The sequence below is a fragment of the Copadichromis virginalis genome, linkage group LG1 (genome assembly GCF_057382275.1).
Source record: "Copadichromis virginalis isolate Kocher_CV1m ecotype Utaka linkage group LG1, C_Virginalis_male_GT1.1, whole genome shotgun sequence".
NCBI lineage: Eukaryota > Metazoa > Chordata > Actinopteri > Cichliformes > Cichlidae > Copadichromis > Copadichromis virginalis.
Window position 1 is genome coordinate 27742391 of NC_140618.1, and position 19785 is coordinate 27762175.

Sequence of the window (19785 nt, forward strand, 5' to 3'; positions counted from 1 at the left end):
AAGAAAAAATGATGATTATACCAGATGTTATAGCATGGACAAAAAATATACATCTGTGAACTCCGTGAGCAGACATGGTGGAGGCATAAAGTTCCACTTTTTGTTACTTATCGACTCTGTGCCAAGCTGGGTAAAATTCACATACTGCAGTTTTATTTTTTTTTTAAATTATAATTTTATGTAAAATATGTTCAATCCGTAGTTTAGATCCATAGGTCCCAATAGCTGCACAAATCCATGTAGGAGAGTGGTGTGGGAATTATAGAAACTATAGCATGAGGCCATTACTGTGTAATTCTGGGATTACAGTATAACAAATGTTATGGGCATTTCTTTCTCCTTCTTCTTTTTTTTGCGGTTATGTAAGACTCGCACTGAATTGTTGCGCCTCAACGTGACTTCCCAACCCTACACAGGGCAGCACGTGTGCAGATGAACAGATTACAGAAGCTTATTTATCTTCATTGCTTGATGTTTTTTCTTCAAAATGAGGATTATAAGTATTGCTCACACTTTGTCGGGCGGGTCTTCCAGTCTCCCGTTAAACCCCTCCTCTGCTGCTGTGGCGGTCCCAGTATATAACCAGCGCGCAGCCCTCTGCTAGGTCTGGCGCACCAGCTGCGATTCGGCCAAGTGAACTGCCGAGAAGGAGCAGCCGAGGTAGCTGAGAATAAGGGGCAGGAACCAGCTCTCTCCAAGCCCTTTAATACTTCACTTGCTTTTTTTTACTTTTTGCTATTGCTTTTTTTCCCATCATCTAAGTTTTTTCTGCTTTTCATTGAAATATCCGTTCCATAAGATGAAGGGTAGCCCGCTCACAGGGTTACTGCTTGCGCTGTGCGTAAGCAGCGCAGTTCACGGCTTGCCAAAGAAGAACAAAAGACAAACTGGCCAGTATCAGGTGTATCCCGAGCTTCACGATACATCGGCTATTAATCCAGGTTGGTACAAGAACTTATTCTTGAATTCAGGGGGCCTGACTGTGTAACTTCATGCATTAGAAAGGTATTTCTAGTGCGTTTTGTGTTAAATGAAAACAACAACAACAAAGAAACACGTGATTTCGATATGTTTCTTTCCATGTGAGCCAAAGCAAACAAAAAGATTAATGTTCATTCTACTGTTAAAATGTTTAATAATATATTATTTGTAGTCGGCTGTGAGGAAAACGGTCGCTCATACAGAGTGAACGAACAGTGGGAGAAACCTTACCTTGGTAGCACGTTGGTGTGCACCTGCAGTGGAGCAGCAGGCATCAAGTGTAAAACTAAGCCTGAAGGTTAGTGCGTCTTTGTAGTGCACTATCACTTGTTTCACGACTCTTGTGTTGATCCCGACAAGTGAAAAACAAAACACACACAAAAAGCAACGAATACACGGAGAAAGGCACAGATGTTGTGCGTTTTTACGCAGCAAGAGAAGACTCCAGAACAGCTTCTCGGTAAGAGCCTCTTTAACTTTGTGCTGTTTGTTTTTTCCTCTCAGTGGAGGAATCCTGTTATGATAAGTACAATGACCGGACATACCAGGTGGGTGAAACCTATGAGAGATTACATGAGAGGATGACTTGGGACTGCACCTGCATTGGTTCCGGCAAGATCAGCTGCACAATAGCGCGTGAGTTCCTAGAATACCAAATACTAACCTTGTTGAAACAGCATAATGTGCTGGAGTGGTATGTCTTAGCATGGTAGTTTTTTCTTTGTCAAAGTGCATGACACACATGGCAATACCTCTGCATGGTTCAGTTTATTCCTGAAATTAAGTTTTAATTATTGAACCAGAATTTGTATATGTGTGCCATCTCGCATATACAAGAGGTCTTTGAAATCAGCAAGTTCACATTTTGTCATTCACAGATCGATGCCACGATGGTGGGAGGTCTTATAAAATCGGGGACACTTGGCAGAGGCCTCATGACACCGGTGCCTACATGTTGGAGTGTGTGTGTCTTGGAAATGGCAAAGGAGAGTGGACATGCAAACCTCTCGGTGAGCAGGGCAGAAAAGAAAATTTCACAAATGAACTATGAAAAGCAGACAAATGTAAAATATTGCAAAAGATCAAAGTTTATATAGTCATCATACACACAAACATGGATGCACACACACACATTTCCCAGAAGCGTAACTCTTTGATACCACTGCAAATATTTGACATGAGTCCAGTCAAACAAGATAAGCGAGTGAGACAGCATGTCCTCTGATTTGCTCATCTTTCACTCCAGCTATTGATTTTTGTTTGGTTTATGTCTAATACAAATTGCCCAGTGTGATTTAGATTCTGCATATTCAGTAAATCAAAATTTGTTTATTTTTCTGCAGGGGAAAGGTGCTATGACAATAGCTTAGCTGCCACGTATGCTGTAGGAGACACCTGGGAGAAGCCATACCAAGGCTGGATGATGCTGGATTGCACCTGTATGGGCGAGGGGAATGGACGCATCACATGCACCTCAAGAAGTAAGCAGAATCCAAACATACACAAGCACAAATGCAAGCTTTTCTTCAGGGGCAGCTACTAACCACTGTTGTACACCAACCAGACCGCTGCAATGACCAGGATACAAGGAGGTCCTACCGTATTGGAGACACATGGACGAGGACTGACACAAGCGGACATCGCCTGCAGTGTGTGTGCCTAGGAAACGGCAGAGGAGAATCAAAGTGTGAAAGACACAGCTCAGGAAGAGGTGAGACTTGTAAATCAGAAACCAGTGCTCAACAAGAGCTCTGAGCTTGTCGCTGTTAACAGACCTGACGTTGGTTGTTTTTTAAAATGTGTTTACAGCCAGAGTTGTGTTGACCCCAGTCCGGCAGCTTGAGCTTCCCGCTGAGAGAACCTGTCGCACCGACTCTGGAGCCTACTACTACGATGGACAGCGCTGGATCAAAAACCAGGGCAGCAAACAGATGCTCTGTACCTGTTTGGGCAATGGAGTCAGCTGTCAAGAATGGGGTGTGTACCAGAAGCAAATAAAATTGGGTATTTTAATACAGAAGTCTTGAGGCTGGCTCAAGTGGCTCTTGGAGTCAATCCCAGAGAAATTGCAGTCTTTTGTAATTTTCTGTTGGTTCCATTCAGCTCTGCATGTTGCTCTTTGAATGGTATACTGAAGTCATTTTTCCCACCCTCCCTCCCCTTTTCCCACAGAGGCCAGGAACCAGGTGTACGGTGGGAACTCTGATGGCCAACCCTGTGTATTCCCCTTTGTCTTCATGGGGAAGACCTACTACTCTTGCACCTCAGATGGACGTTCAGATGGGCAGCTGTGGTGCTCTACAACCTCAGACTATCAGAGAGACCAGCAGTACTCTTTCTGCACTGAAAAGAATGGTGAGACTCAGGAACATAGATGTAAACGGCAACTTTGTCCCAAAAATTGATGTGCAGTTACTGTTGTCTAGCATCTTTAGTTTATCCACTCACATAATAAAGATTGTGTGAATAATTGTGTGGTTAGAGCCAATTAAGCATGCATTAACTTGTATGTGTACTTTCTTGAATCCAGCAATTGTGACAACACGGGGTGGGAACTCCAATGGGGCCCTGTGCCACTTTCCCTTCCTCTACAGCGGTCGCAACTACACCGATTGCACCACCGATGGGCGCCGTGACAACATGAGATGGTGTGGCACCACCTACGACTATGATTCAGAACAGCGTTTTGGATTCTGTCCCATGGCTGGTGAGTGTGTTTGCTGTTTTTCTCATTTGAAGGTACTGAACTGGTATATTGTTATATAACACAGCTGGGCATTTAAATACTTTTGCCATTTTTGTTCCGATTGCACAAAATGCTTTTTGTCTTCTTCTCATCAAGTCGTTTCTCACAGACTATAATGATGATTTGGTTGCAAGGTTCACTTGTAGACAATTGGGGAGTAAATAATTGGCACTTAAAGAGGTCATGGGAGAGTGATGATGCTATTAAGGCTGTTACGTAACAGTAACATACAAATTCTGGGTTGAAGTGGACCAAGAAAAACTCTGTGTCTGGACATACGCAGCACCATGTGAATGTATACATGTACCAACACACTGATAGCTTTTTTATGTTTCCTTCTGTAATTAGCTCATGAAGAGGTATGCACCACCAGTGATGGAGTGATGCGCCGTGTGGGCGACAAGTGGGACAAACGCCATGACGTCTTGGGTCACATGATGCAGTGCACATGCCTGGGAAACGGCCGTGGGGAGTGGAACTGTATTGCTTACTCACAGCTTTTAGGTCAGAGGGCTAAATCTAACAAAACCTTTTATATTTTGTCTTCAAATACTTTGCGAATAATGTGAAAGTTTAAATAATTCATCTTCCTGTCTTTTCTCTGTGCATCCAGATCAGTGTATAGTTGATGGTTTGACCTATGAAGTTAACCAGGAATTCACCAAGCGCCACGACCAAGGCTACATGATGAACTGCACCTGCTTCGGACAAGGACGTGGATACTGGAAGTGTGACGCTATTGGTACGTTCACGGCTCGTTACTGATTGGCTTTTTGGGGACTAAATACTGAGAACTGCTGCAGCTTCAGAAAAACAACCCCGCTGTCGTCTGTCCCATCTGCTCCACTCTTTTGTCTCCTTGTGTTTTCTGCAATAGATCAGTGTCAAGAACCACAAACCAGGACGTTCTATCAGATCGGCGAGACGTGGGACAAAGCCATCCATGGCATCTACTACCGCTGTTATTGTTATGGCAATGGGATTGGAGAAATGAGATGCGAGCCCCAGCAGACCTACCAAGGTAAAAATGCACAGCTCTGTTTTAAAAGTCCACATGTTCTGAGTCATAGAGAGTACATGAAAGATGGGAGTAGCTACTTTTGATACCCTTTGATTTTTTGGACTGCCATTCTGAATGCTTAGTTTTGGCATTTTAGGTGTTCCACCGTGGCCAGATCGACTTATTCAAAATAGTTTCTTCAGCATCTAAGGGACTTCTGTGGTCAAAAATGAGCCAGAATGTAAACAAACAGGTAGAAAATTTAGCCTGAAGAACATCCTAAACCTAAAGCTTTTCTCATTTGTAACCATTGGTCTGAATGTCCTTTCTTTTAGCTTTTCCACCGACCTATATGGATTTTGGTGCTCAGTTAATGTTTGCTGTACTAAACCAACTCCCATTAATTATTGACTTCCTCCCACTTAATCCTAACCTTGCCAGACAGGTGGAGGGAAGTGGGAGTTTGTGGGTTTCTTTTTATTGCGTAACTTTAAAGTCTGCCGAATGTTGAAATTTTGGCAAGCTGGAGGCACCCTGTCTGTCTGATGCTGAATGATGTTTTGTTGACTTGCTAAGCTGGAACAAGGTGAATTGCTGAACAAGGGAGAGGGGCTTAGAAGGCAGTCACTTCCTGCCTGGGGGAATTTGTACTGCTTTGTGAGCCTTGAATCAAACAACACTGACCTTGCTAAATGAATCTCACGCAATCAGGAAGTCCTATATCTATCTATCTATCTATCTATCTATCTATCTATCTATCTATCTATCTATCTATCTATCTATCTATCTATCTATCTATCTATCTATCTATCTATCTATCTATCTATCTATCTATCTATCTATCTATCTACCTACCTACCTACCTACCTACCTACCTACCTACCTACCTACCTACCTACCTACCTGTCTGTCTGTCTGTCTGTCTGTCTGTCTGTCTATCTATTTATGGGTGTGTGTGTGTTCTCTAGGGAACAGAGACGAGATAAACCATGATGAATATAGTATGCAGACGTTATATCTGACTTGAAAATGTCTGTGGGTGTTTGAGCTGGTTTAGCATCGTCTGGTGGTTTGATTCTGTCCCCGAGCAATGACGCCCTCTGACAGAACTCACCGAAAAGTAGCCAACTTTCACCCACACTCCCTACACACAATGCTGTTAAGTTATGTGAAAAAAAATCTTCTCACTTCCACCCTTTCCTTTACTCCTGATGTCTTCTCCTAAATCTTTTTTTTTTCTCCTTAGATGGCCGCAGACCAATCCAGGTGATCATCACAGAGGCTGGGAAACAGTCCGACTCTCGCCCTATTCAGTGGAATGCCCCTTCATCTGTTCAGATCACCCAGTACATCCTGAAATGGAGAGTTGTGAGTCTCACTTTCGCTTCCCTCGGTTACAAATTGCCTCCAGAAATGAAAGCGAGTCGTATTTCTTTGCTCAAAATTGGGCTTTAATTTTGCTGAATAGTAGCATTTAGTAAAGGCGGATACATTTGTGTTTGAGGGTGAGTGCCTCTGGTGAAGTCTGAAGGTTGAACAAACAAAGTGATTAGAGGGTAAACTTACTTGCCTTTGCAGTCTGTACACGCAGACACCGGTTTTTAGCAGATTCCCAGATAAACATCCAGTGTTGTTGTTTTTTCTCTTTGAAGACCTCAAAGACGTCTTGAGGCAGGTTGAGATGTTAATGAACTTCAACTGAAGTCAAACTTGCTTCCGCTTTATGGGTTTGGACTGTATTTCTTGGACAGCAAAGCCACTCAAAGTCTAAAACCTGCTTGAAAAGTTTATATTTTTCTAACAGTTCAAAGCCAGTTGACATACTCCTAATGGAAGAGCTGACACTGAATGGCTGCCCAGTCTCCAATATATACAGACCACAGGTTTATTTCCCAGAGCTAATTAATGACTCCACTGCACACCCTTTTGATTTATTTAGTCATAACTGTCTTTGCCCACAGGTGGATTTTACCTCATTATAAAGTAAATATAGATGTTTAAATCTCTATTTTTTCCCTAAGCGCTTTTGAAAAGTTCTTGTTGTGTACCTCTTCTTTATCTTCACAGATTAAAAGGTTTAAACTTGTCAACCTCTCGTTATCGCTAATCTGCAGAAAAACACCCGTTCTCCCTGGAGAGAGGTCACCATCCCAGGCAACATCAACTCCTACACCATTAGCGGGCTGCGTCCAGGCATCACTTATGAGGGTCAGCTCATCAGCATTCAGAACTATGGACGCCGTGAGGTCACGCGCTTTGATTTCACTACTAACCTTGGCTCCTGTGAGTATGCTGTACAGCTACATGGCTACACCAAAGCAGCACATCTAAAGAAATATTTAAAATAACGCCATGCTCCTTAATTTCAAAAGTGGAGACATATGAGGGAGAGACGACTGCACCTCCACCTGTGTTGGACACCTCCGAGTCTGTGACAGAAATCACCTCAAACAGCTTTGTTGTATCCTGGACATCAGCTGATACAACCATCTCTGGCTTCAGGGTGGAGTATGAGCTCAGTGAGGAGGGGTCCCAGCCTAAAGTTCTAGGTGAGAGCCTTTGACCATCCCTGAAACCTCCGTAATGCCTCCATATTTCCTGCAGATCAATTCAGTTTTTATTAGATTAGATTAGATTAGATAGACCTTTATTAATCCCTCGGGTGGGTTCCTCTGGGAAATTCGATTTCCAAAAAAAGCACAGCACCGACAGAAGTTACAGAGTTACAGAATATTATATATATATATATATATATATATATATATATATATATATATATATATATATATATATATATATATATATATATATATATACAGAGACAATATAAATAAAATATACGAAGGGGATAAATAGAATAAATAGGAATAAAAATAAAAATACAAGTGAATTGCACATTTCAAGTATTGAGTCTATTGCACCGTTGACTATTTACAAAAGTATTGCACAGTGAGGTGAAGAGGCACTACAGCTTAGTTGTTCCCCCCTCCTTTGTCCTCCTGTCTCCCCTCCCTCTCCCCTCCAGGGAGGAGTTAAACAGTCTGATGGCGTGTGGGACAAAGGAGTTTTTAAGTCTGTTAGTTCTTGTCTTTGGGAGAAGCAACCTGTCACTGAACAGACTCTTCTGGTTGTTAATGGCTCTGGGAGGCTCTGCCATTATTATACAGAGTTCTGACTTTTGACTGTGTTCCAGATGTTCCTCGCACATCCACCTCTGTCACCATCAGTAATCTCCTGCCTGGACGCAGATACAACGTCAGCGTCTTCGAGGTCCCAAGTCGGGGGCAGCCCAACCTCATCCTCACTACCTCACAGACCACAGGTAGGAGAAGCTCTCTTCTCCACTGTCGTGATGTTACACTCATAGTCACCAAGTGCGTTTGAAAGAATGATCCTCTCATCCTTTGGGCAGCTCCTGACGCACCTACTAGGCATGTTGTCAATGAAGTGGGAGAAACCTCCATCCAAATCAGCTGGTCCAGACCTCAGGCTCCTATTACTGGTAACAAACCATTTATTTTGTATTTGTTTGAGATATAAATCCTTTTTCTTATCCTGGCTTTGTGTATAACTGTATACTTGTGCCTGCAGGCTACCGTGTGGTTTACACACCATCAGTGGAAGGCAGCAGCACAGAGCTGACCCTCCCAGAGTCAGAGACGTCCGTGACCCTGGTTGACCTTCGCCCCGGTCTGCTTTACAACATCAGCATCTATGCCGTGGAAGAGGACCAGGAGAGTGAGCCTGTTTTTGTACAGGTCAACACTGCTGGATCTCCTAAGCAAGGTAGACATAATATGCCTTTTAAACAGAATCAATTCACGAGTTAGCACTGTAAAACTTAATTTTTCTTTTTGTGAAAGATTTGAACAATATGCTGTTCTTTAGATCGCTCAGGATTCTTTTTAGTTGATTCTTAGCCTTTCGGCTGTCTGTGAAGGCTGAACAGATTCAGTTTATACTTGCAGCTGGAGATTCCTTGTAGGGCCTTAGAAAGGGCTTTTCACTGCTCAGTTAAGAGGGCTTGTCAAAACATGGCTTTGTCAAAATGTGCTTTTATGGTTATAGCCGTTCCATTGTAACATTTTTCTTCCTGTCTCCTTAAATATTATGGACCTCAGACTTCTTTTAAATCAGACTTGGCCGCAAAACAGTGACCTCTTTAAACTTAGTTTAAAACACTTAGAAAAGCAAGGATGCATTCATAAATCATTCATAAATCATTCTAATATCTTTGAGAATATTTTTAAATGGATTTCCATTTTAGACTCTAAGCTAACAGCATCTATTTTATCTAAGCCAAGTACAATTAAATTAAAGATTTTTAAAAAGCAGCAGTAATATTTGCACCCAATAATGCATATTTAGCTCTGTATACTTATTATATATAACTTAGGTATGAGTTTTATTTTTTTTTAAAGGTTATGTTTTTACCTATGGGGCCTAATAAATGTAAAATAAATATTAAGTTCACATCTGTCTCCAAACATAACCAATGACATAGTAAAAAAACTCCTGAGGAGACTCTAAGGTTTGACTGTGACCCTTGTTAGTCAACTAGCACTCTCCTCTCCACAGAGGTGGTCCAAGCCCCCACAGACCTGCAGTTCTACGAGGTTTCGGATACGAAGGTCACCATCACCTGGACCGGTCCACCCAATGAGGTGTCAGGTTACAGAGTCACTTTCTCCCCCGTTGGGTCTGATGGCACTGACGTAAGGCCCCTGGGGCTGCCTGTCTCCACCAGTGCATACTCTGAGATCACCCACTTGCAGCCAGGCACGCTTTACCGCTTCTACGTCTATGCCATCAACGGCGGAGTGGAGAGTGAGCCTCTTGTAGGAGAAAAGGCTACTAGTAAGTGCCACTTTGGAAAAAAGCCCAAATACATAAACGCAGGGATTTTATCCAAAACACAACAGATCTTTTTTGCCTTACATGTGTTATGCTTTCTGCCTCCTCCAGAACCTGATGCACCCACCGATGTACGCTTCACTGAGATCGGCCCTGACAGCGCACTGATTGTCTGGGAGGCTCCTCGTGCCATTGTCAGTGGTTTCCGCCTTTACCTGAGCATCGAAGGCTCAAGTCCCATTGAAAAGAGGATCCCAGGCAGGGTCACCCAGTACCTACTGAGGAATCTACGTCCAGATACGGAGTACACTGCCACCCTTTACTCTGATCTCGAAAATGAGCTCAGCGAGGGCGTCACCACATACTTTACCACCGGTCGGTATTTGGAGAAACCGAACACAAGTAAAGATGGGAATAAATTGCTCCAATCATTTTAAAATATTGTCCCCCCCCCTTCCCTTTCTTCCCTTTCTTACAGCTCCCCAGATGGGAAATGCTCCCACTTTCAGTACTGAGGTTACCGACACCTCGATCATCGTCACCTGGATACCCGTCCACAGGTTCAGCTACAAGGTTAGCTCATTACATTAAAGGAATCACTGGAGCTGTTCACTAACTACTTATCTCCAAGCAGTGCCCAAGCACATTTAGAAGCTAACTGGTGAACATAGCGGAACCGTAAAGATCCAAAGAGTCTAATATTTACTCTCTGCTGTGGGCAGATTTTAGGCCATTGCTAATTGTTTCTAATTTTTTTTCTTTTAAGCGTATTCTCCAGTTTTTCTCATGTCCGTTTTATTTCCCCAGCTGTCTGTGCTGCCCAGCGAGGAAGGCGAGTCTCCCAGAGAAGAAACCTCTTCCTCTGGACGTGTTTATGTAGATGGTCTGACTCCAGGAACTCAGTACACCTACAGCGTTCAGCCCATCTACAATGGACAGAACCGCGGAAATCCCATCACCCGCAATGTTGTCACTTGTGCGTATCTGTTTTAATTTCACAAATAAAAAGCCAGGCACTGTGGTGACTGCTGAACAAAACCAACTGTAAAACCAGTTGTGTGACCGATCATCCGGTCTGCTCTGAGCTGACAGAGTGCCGTTAAAACCATTTGGCGTGATTTTGTGCCAGATATTTTTTGCTGCGCTGAAGTTTTTTTTTCAATGCGTCATGGTCTGCTGTTTCTTGTTGCAGCTCTATCTCCTCCCACTGACCTCAGACTTGAGTCCAACCCGAACACAGGAGTTCTCACAGCCTACTGGGTAGCCTCCAAAACACCAGGTAAATATTGACTTTGCTCCCCACGCACTGACATCACAGAAGGTCTCTAGACCTTGGCCTTCAAATAGTTTTTTTTCTTTTCACTAGAACAAAAAGCTGTTCCTGGTATTTCCTTTTGATTTCTAATATTAATTCATTAATTTGTTATATTTCCCGTCTCTCTGCAGGTATTACAAGCTACCGAGTGACAAGCAGACCAACCAATGGCCAGAGAGGATACTCCCTTGAAGAGATTGTTGCAGTTGATCAGACCTCAGTTGTTCTAGAGCACTTGACTCTGGGTATGGAGTACAACATCAGCGTGTTCGCTACCAAGGACAATGTGGAAAGCAGTCCAGTGTCCACTATTGTCACAACAGGTAGGAGCCAGAGGAAGTCATTTACACGTGGTAGAAAGCCACAAAGACTAGTGTGTCTGGTTCATCGTGAGGAACAAATGACATAATTTTCCCATTCAATGAAAATGGACCCTGCTACTCCCATCCCCACAGAGCTTGGCCTAGTTTCAGAAGAAACTAAAGCTGCATTAGTTAATTTTTACCCACTAGATAGAAGAATAATGTCATTATGTACAAAAATACACTTACATTTTGAAGTTAGCGAAAAGATTACCCATTTTCACATTTGGTAGCCATGGGACTGTGTGCTGGAGCTCACTATTTGGCAACCAATTTAAATCTAAATGTCAGTGTTCTTTAAGCTCAGTTTTGGTTCAAATGTCTAATGCAGCTTTTTTTTACTGCTAGCATGATTATTGGCTAACTGACCATTTGCATGGAAATCGTGTTTATCACTTGGTAGGGTGAATATTTTTGGGATTTTTTTGCACGTCCATTAGTAGTATTATTACTGCCTTATATTTACCTTTAATAATAATTTTAATTCTGAATGTTTTCCAATCCAGTTATGTGTAATTGTCTTGCATGGTTACTGTTATACCCAGGTTCTCTGAACGCTTTATCGGGAATTAAATGAATGTTCTTGATATAACCAATGAAATAATTGGGGCTTTTCTGTCTGTCTAATTTTGCTTGCGCTTTGCAACATGCCTAACCCTTTCAGACATCCCCGCTCCAAGTCAAATTGACTTTGTCGACGTTACTGACACCACCATTGGGCTACGCTGGATCCCTCTGAACAGTACTACCATTATTGGTTACCGGATAGTGGTAGTAGCTTCAGGCCAGAGCTTGCCAATTTTTCAAGATATGGTGGAAGCATCTGCTGGTTATTACACGATTCGTGGTTTGGAGCCCGGTGTGGACTATGACATCAGTATCTTCACTGTTACAGAAGAGGGGGACAGCGAGCCGGCCACACACACAAAGCAAACGCATGCTGGTGATTTATTCTTTCAGTCCATCACTGGGGAGGGGTTGGGTCTTGATCTGAGGCAGCTTTATTCTTTTTTAAGTGTGCCACACTGCAGTAAATATCTGAATTTAATCATTTCTCTGATATTTTCTTTGTGCCACTGGAAGTCGTCCGTTATTTTCTTAAACTCATTGCGTTACCAGTGATAGCTATAGCTTATAACTCCTCATTTTTACAGCCATTCCAGCTCCCACCAACCTGCAGTTTGGAGGAGTGGGCCCTGACCACATTAGGGTGACTTGGTCAGTCCCCAGAATTGCCACACCAAACGACATCTCTCGGTTCGTTATCCGTTATCACCCTGTATCCACTGATAATGACATCAAGGAGGTCAATGTTGGAGGAGCTACCAACACCTACTTGCTGCAAAGTAAGAAGAACTCAGAGGCTTGAAAAGGCAAAATGACTTGTGCTCCATCTCGAACAATACTAATTGTACCAATCATCTTCACAGACCTGCAGCCCAACACTGACTATCGTATCAGTGTGGTGTGTGTGTATGGTGAACGAGAAAGTAGACCAGCCACAGGGACTCAAAAAACCAGTGAGTATCTACACAGGTGGCCTCACAGAAGAACCAAGGGTGTTGCAAATAAAAGATGGCTGTAGCCCCCGAGTCTGAAATGTCCATCATTTTTCTAATGATGGGCGGGGGAAAACTTAAAAGAAGCATACGAGTCTATAAAGATCCCAATTCTCACTTCACTGGTATTAGTTTATTATCTCAGTCACTAGTTTCTTGATGTGATGTTCATTAGGGTAAAAAGGGTGTTAAACGAGAGTGTGAATACAGTGTGATTGACAAGATGTACGAGTGCGTAATATCCTGCAGAATAAACTACAACAGAATAACTACAATGCTACTATAAATAATATCAACAATAAATATTTGGTCTCTTATTCCAGAGTTACCTAATCTGTTTAAAGCTTGCCTGCATTTGGTGACTTTTTGTTTGATTTTTATTAATATCATAATACCATTTCACATATTTTACATTAACGTTTGCTTATTTCTACTAGAAAGACTGTATTTGGCATTATCTTTGTATATAACTGAAAATGTATCTCAGTTTTTCACTACATTTTTCTTCCAGCGCTGGATTCCCCGACTGGCTTGGACTTCTCCGACATTCGGACCGACTCCTTTACAGTTCACTGGCAAGCTCCACAGGCTAGAATCACGGGCTACCGAATCCGCTATCAGAAGACCAGTGGTGGACATGCCAAGGATGAGAGGCTCCCCCCAACCAGAACCCACTACACTTTGACTGGACTGTCACCTGAAACCGAGTACATGATATATGTGTATGCTGTGAGCAGCAGCCAGGAGAGTCAGCCTCTGACTGGCACACAGGCAACAAGTGAGTCCCACCTATTCTTTTAGTTAGTGGGCGTGATCATTCCTCATCTGTTTTAATGTTTTTTTTTTCCTCCATAATTATCCTCTGTGATTTTCTCTATTCTGTTATTTAATGTTTTTCAGTCTCTGATTCGCCCACTGACCTAGTGGTAACAAGATCCACCCCAACCGCCGTCACCATACGCTGGGATGCTCCCTCTATCTCAGTGAGAAACTACAGGATCACCTATGCAGGAACAAGTCTGTACATTTTATTTTTGAATTCTTGGTTTCCTCTAACGTCAGCCACACAAGTTTAACACTTGGGCCTTCTTTACTGCCCTCTCAGGTGGCGAGACTCCTCGGGAGATTAATGTCCCAGGCACTCAGACCACTGCCACCATCACCGGACTGAATCCCGGCACTGAATACACCATCACAGTCTATGCAATTAGCGGACGAGGCGATAACCCCGCCACCAGTGTTCCCGTCTACATAACACACAGGACTGGTACAGAAATACGGGAAAATTTTTGGAAAAGCAACTTAATGTTGAGTGTTTATGGTAAATCTAAAGCTTTATCCATTGTTCCTTTAGATATCGAGGCCCCCCCTGACATGCGGGTGGCTGATATAAGTGACAATGCCATCACAGTACGTTGGTCTCCTGCTCGGGGACCAATCAGAGGCTACAGAGTCACAAGTATTCCCAAAAATGGCGTGGGACCCTCGTACTCGGAGGATTTGGCTCCTGGTAAGGCCTGCAAGGAATGCCAGATGCTCACAATCAGATTGCCATGATGATTTAATTTTTCACACACAACACTCATCATCTTATTGGCTCCTTTTCTGCTCTCCTGTTACAGATCAGACCGAGGTGACTTTCACGGGTCTGATGCCCACTGCTGAGTATCTTGTGAGTGTCTATGCCCTGGGAAATAATGGACAGCCGTCTTCCCCGCTAATAGAAAATGCAGTCACTGGTTAGTCTCACTTAATTCACTTCTCTTTCAGCTCTAACTTTATTTGTCCGGATTCCCTTGCACTATGTTAGAGCTATACTCGGCAGTTTTGCTACAGGAAATTCAGGTAGATTTCCTCCAAAGCCAACAGGAAAAATCTATTTAGCACTGAGGAATCTTCCTGTTCCTCTTTTTCTGCAGCTATGGACCGTCCGAAGGAGCTCACCTTCTCTGACATCGACTCCACCTCCATGCGCATCTCCTGGGACAGCCCAGACGGCGCAGTAACGTCATACCGTGTCTTGTACACCAGTGCAGAGGAAGGTGAGAGAGAGCTGCGCCCAGCACCCAGAGGGGACCAGGACAGTGTGGTGCTGAGAAACCTTCGCCCTGGAACAGAGTATACTGTTAAGGTCATCGCCCTCCATGACCGAGCACCCAGCTCACCGTTGGTGGGAACTCAGGCCACAGGTAGCGCTAAGCAGAAATACACCAAAGCATTTGTCTCCATTTGATATCCCCGTCTTAAAACTTTGGCCTTGACACTGTGTCTTTGTGCTTCAGTAATCCCTGCTCCCACCAACTTGGCGATCTCTGAGGTCAGTCCTTCCTCCTTCACTGTGTCATGGCGAGCTCCAGACGCGCGCCTGACCGGCTACCGTGTAGTCGTGAGCCCCAAGAACATCAACAGCCCTCACAGAGAAATGAACGTTGCTCCGGACACCACTCGTGTTGTGGTGCCAGGGCTCATGGTAAGCAGAGTTCATGTGTGAATCTTTACATGGATCCACAATGGGTCAGTGAGTAAATATGAACTGTGTACTGTGTAGGTGGCAACCACATACCAGGTGCAGGTTTACGCTCTGAAGAACACAGTCACAAGCAGACCAGCGGAGGCAGAAGCCACCACGCTGCAAGGTAACGTGCTGCGCCATAAATGGACACATCTGCAGACCTCACTCGTGGTGTAACTGATCCTTTTAAAATTGCTTCTGTTTCACCTCAACGCAGCTTTGAGTGCTCCTCGCCGCGTGCGCGTCATCAAAGTAACGGATAGTTCTTTCACACTGACCTGGCGTTCCAAGCTGGAACCTTTCACTGGTTTCCTTATTGAAGCCATTCCCCAGAGTGGATCGTATCCCACCATCACCAAGACCATCCCAAGTGAAGCTTACACCTACACCCTCACCGGTACGCCACACTTTAACGCATTTAAGGTCTTAAAGAGTGATTTTGGAGCTTCAGTCTTGCTTTAAAGTGTGTTTTTGTGTTGTAGGTTTGCGGCCCAACACTGTTTACAATGTTAACATGTACACTCTGAGTGGGAACACAAGGAGCGACCCATTCACTCTCAGAATTCAAACAGGTAATGCAAAAATCCAGGTTTAAAAACTGCTTCTTTTTTTTTTTAAAACAAATGTTAATTTCAGTGTAATATTCTGGTTTTTGATTTCTGTCATTACATAATGTTACAGTACACTGATCTGCACATCACAGTTTGCTGCCAGGTTTCCTTAAGTTATGTAATTCAAGAGACAACTGCAACTAGAAGAGGCAGAAGCATGCGAGGTTTCCTGACCTGTTTGGGGCTAGCAGCTTGAGGTCACCTAAATCTCTGGCAGTTTTGCATTTTTAATCTGATTGCGTACATCAGTTTTTCAAAGATTAAAAAATCACACTCGTGATGTAGAGGTCACAGAAATGCATGTATCAGATATGATACTTCTGGCATTACAGCGTTAAAGTGAGAAATAATTTGTAATTTTACAGCCAAAATTACAAAATAAATCCAGGCTGCTTGTATGATCTTACATCTTGATAATGGGTTAAGTGACAACAAATGCAGCTTCAGCCTCACACAAGTCACATCCTAGTTTGCACACACAGAGAAAAAAAATAGCATTCGGGCAGTTTAACAGCCGTATTTGTCCTTACAGTTGACCCGCTGGTCCAGGCGCCCACCAACCTGCAGTTTACGTCCGTCACCCCCTACTCCATCTCCTTCACCTGGCAGCCACCTGCCACGCAAATCACAGGATACTATGTCACCTATGAAGAGTCAGGAGGAAGACCACAGGAGCTTTTCCCAAGACCCCACGCTGGCCAAAACTACGCCACCATCGATGGTACGTACTTTTATTTGACATTTAAAGCTTCACGCAGGATTATCCTGACACACCAATTACGTGTGGAAAAACAACAGTTTTCCTTTTCTTTGCTCAGATCTAAGACCAGACACGGAGTACATCATCAAGATCATCGCCATCCAAAACACGCAGAGAAGCACACCTCTGGTGGGCAGGAGCAGGACTCGTGAGTACTTATACTGATACTTTTTTCTCTGTATGGTGACAAATGTGAAGTAAAAAGGATCCATTCAGAGTTCGAGTCAGTTACTGGTAAGATTAAGGGGTGAAACGGCAGCTTTCATCTGCTCAGCTGGAGCTGTATGAAGCTTTAGCTCAAGTGTGTTTCCAAAATCTAAAACGATAATACCCACTTTGTTATTTTGAATGTCCTCGCAAATGTCATTCAAAATATCTTGTGTGTTTGTAATAGTGCATTATGACACACTTTGCAGTGAGTTGCATTGCTACGTATCCGTCATCCCTTTTGGCTGAGATGTGTTAGAGCTGCTCTGCTTTAACTCCCCCTCGTCTAACCTGCTTGCTTCCGTAACCTCGTCTCTCCCGCCAGCTCAAGACCCCTTGCTTCCTTTGCCTCTGCCCCAGCCTAACCGCCCTGGAAATGGCAGGCTGGATGTGCCTGAATCTCTGGACAACAACGTCCAGTTAGTGGGCACCAATAGCCAGGATGGGTTTGGTGATCAGAGCCAGCATGTGGAGTACACAGAGTACAACAACAATGGAGACAACGGATATAATCGGAATCCACTTTCTCCCTATGGCCAAGTTCGTGAGCCCCTGGTGTTTGTGCCCCTTCCTGATGCAGAAGGCCGCAGAAAGCCCATTGTGAAGCTAAACATGCCCATTGGACCCATACTCTTTAACGAGACAAGTGTGCCGCTGGAGGCCCAAACTCAGACCACCGTCTCCTGGAAGCCTTATAGGCAGAGCAATGCCTACCTGGTGTCCTGTCATCCCATCACACAGCTAAATGAGAAGATGTTCCAGGTAAGGGGCCAGTCCATTATTCAATTATTCTCATTATTCCCATTTATGAGAATAAGCTATGATTTCTTCCTCTCTACCCAGGTCCGCCTGCCAGGCACAGCCACTACTGCTACCCTGCTAGGACTCACTCCTGGAGCAGACTATAACGTTATTGTGGAGGCACTCCTGGGGGCCCTAAAACACAAGATTCTGGAGCAGACAGTGACTGCTGGAAACACAAGTAAGCTTCCAGCTGTGATGTATCTGATTATTAAAGGAAACTGAATGAAGCCCATCGTGGTTAATTTTTCCCCCACTTTCTTCTTCCTTCAGTTACAGAGGGAGATTCCTCAAATAAAGACACGTGCTATGATGCCTTTACTGCCACCCATCACGACGTCGGTGCTGAATGGGAGCGGATGTCTGAGACAGGCTTCAAGCTGTCGTGCAGGTGTCTGGGCCTGGGCAGCGGCCACTTCAGATGTGATTCATCAAGTAGGTTTTTAGGGTATCTTTCCCCAATACGTGTACATGGATGGAAATTGAATAAGTTTCACTCGGTTACTGTATGTTCTTCTCAGAGTGGTGCCACGACAATGGCAACAACTACAGAATTGGAGAGAAATGGGACCGTCGCTCAGAGAACGGGAACTTAATGAGCTGCACTTGTTTAGGAAACGGCAAAGGAGAGTTTAAGTGTGAACCGCGTAAGGCCTCTTTAACTTTTTAATTGAAATGTTCTGTGGCTGTTACAAAGTGAATGAGCTGCGTGTCATTTTTAACCCAAATATCTATTCACGCAGATGAGTCCACGTGTTACGATGATGGCAAAACTTACCGGGTGGGCAACCAGTGGCAGAAGGAGTACCTGGGTTCTATTTGCACCTGCACGTGCTTTGGAGGACAACAGGTAAGACACGTGAGCCTTCCTCGTGTTCTCATTACATCATACGGGATCATCCAGAAGAGGGCGTGGTTAAATGCTTTTCTTGCCTTTATTAGGGCTGGCGATGCGAGAACTGCAGGAGACCAGGTGGCGATGTCGATGTCGGTCTGCTGCAGCCAATCAGATATGGAGACAACACACTGCGCAAAGTAAGTGAAATGTATTGAAAATCAGGAGACATAATACAAACTGTAAATATCAGTTTTCAAATTGGAGTAATCTGTTGTGTAACAGTCTGCACGTGTCAAAGTTTAAAACTGTGCCACTGTTCATCCTCCAGAACATTCACTGCCCCATCGAGTGCCTCCGGCCTGAACTGCTGGCAGATGCACACGCTCCTCACAATCCTCGGGAATGATGAGCTGGTCATCTGACATCTGCTTTGCTCCCTTACCGTCAAGTTGCTGCACTGTCTCACCTTGTAGAAGCCACGCTGTCTGCAATGAAACAAACTAAGTGCCTTATCACATTGCTGACACATTGCCCTGCTGCCCTCATCATTAATCTTCACTTGAGTCTATTCACTGTCGACTTCCAGGCTTGTGATGTATTAGAAACAGAAACCCCCAACTTTCTAAAGTTATTTAGAACTTGTCCAGTCAGATTTACACATCTGTCAAGTTGGCATTTGTTTCCCATTTAATTTTTTTTTCTTTTCCAATTATATCCTGACCAAAACCCATAAAGTACGCACTGTGCTAAAAAATGTAGTTGTTACCAGTGTTGCTGAAACTGTCCTCAATGTGCTTCTCTTTTCTGTAGCCCCTCTTCCATTACAGAGGGGTCGCACTGTGTGTGATTGACACATTCTGAAGTTCTGGTAATTTATCCCTTTGATCTCATCGTGTGAATGTGTTGAACAAGGATGTGAACCGTTCTATTTTTGTACTTTGTGCCAAAGTGTTTCTACCGATGACAAATAGAAGTCCCTTATTTTAATAAAGCTGGAGAGATTCTTAAACATTACCACGGTGTTGTGTTTTCTTATTAGGGTTGGGGGGTGGGTTAAGGTGCCAACAATAAGCTTACAATGGCAAGAAAAAATATTTGCCCTCTTCCTGTTTTCTGCATATTTGTCACACTTACATTTTCAGGTTTTTGATTATTCATATTTTGCATTTATTCATTTATCCAAATCTGGTTGGCCCCATGTGAAAAATGTATTGCTCCCTTTGCTGAATCGTGATTTAA

At 43.7% G+C, this 19785-nt stretch overlaps 1 protein-coding gene across 3 annotated transcripts; it reads left to right on the forward strand.

The window, feature by feature from the left end:
• The first annotated feature begins 589 nt into the window (after window positions 1-589).
• On the forward strand, window positions 590-19560 carry fn1b (fibronectin 1b). Of its 3 annotated transcripts, XM_085457346.1 has the most exons (46): window positions 590-941; window positions 1154-1279; window positions 1486-1617; window positions 1860-1991; window positions 2325-2462; window positions 2546-2692; window positions 2791-2958; window positions 3154-3336; window positions 3512-3688; window positions 4076-4231; window positions 4341-4469; window positions 4605-4748; window positions 5974-6095; window positions 6842-7010; window positions 7100-7276; window positions 7921-8049; window positions 8140-8229; window positions 8319-8513; window positions 9306-9584; window positions 9693-9956; window positions 10060-10154; window positions 10389-10557; window positions 10774-10860; window positions 11028-11219; window positions 11923-12201; window positions 12413-12604; window positions 12689-12778; window positions 13329-13595; window positions 13718-13834; window positions 13923-14084; window positions 14172-14327; window positions 14440-14556; window positions 14737-15006; window positions 15100-15287; window positions 15366-15453; window positions 15547-15726; window positions 15812-15901; window positions 16473-16661; window positions 16759-16848; window positions 17233-17669; window positions 17751-17889; window positions 17982-18143; window positions 18230-18355; window positions 18452-18558; window positions 18651-18743; window positions 18875-19560. In XM_085457346.1, the coding sequence occupies exons 1-46, from the start codon at window positions 800-802 to the stop codon at window positions 18950-18952; spliced, it is 7359 nt and encodes a 2452-aa protein (XP_085313472.1). In that variant the 5' UTR covers window positions 590-799; the 3' UTR covers window positions 18953-19560. The 3 variants fall into 3 exon arrangements, with proteins under 3 accessions (XP_085313472.1, XP_085313454.1, XP_085313462.1); XM_085457328.1 differs by lacking the exon at window positions 11923-12201; XM_085457336.1 differs by lacking the exons at window positions 1154-1279; window positions 11923-12201.
• The last annotated feature ends 225 nt before the right edge of the window (window positions 19561-19785 follow it).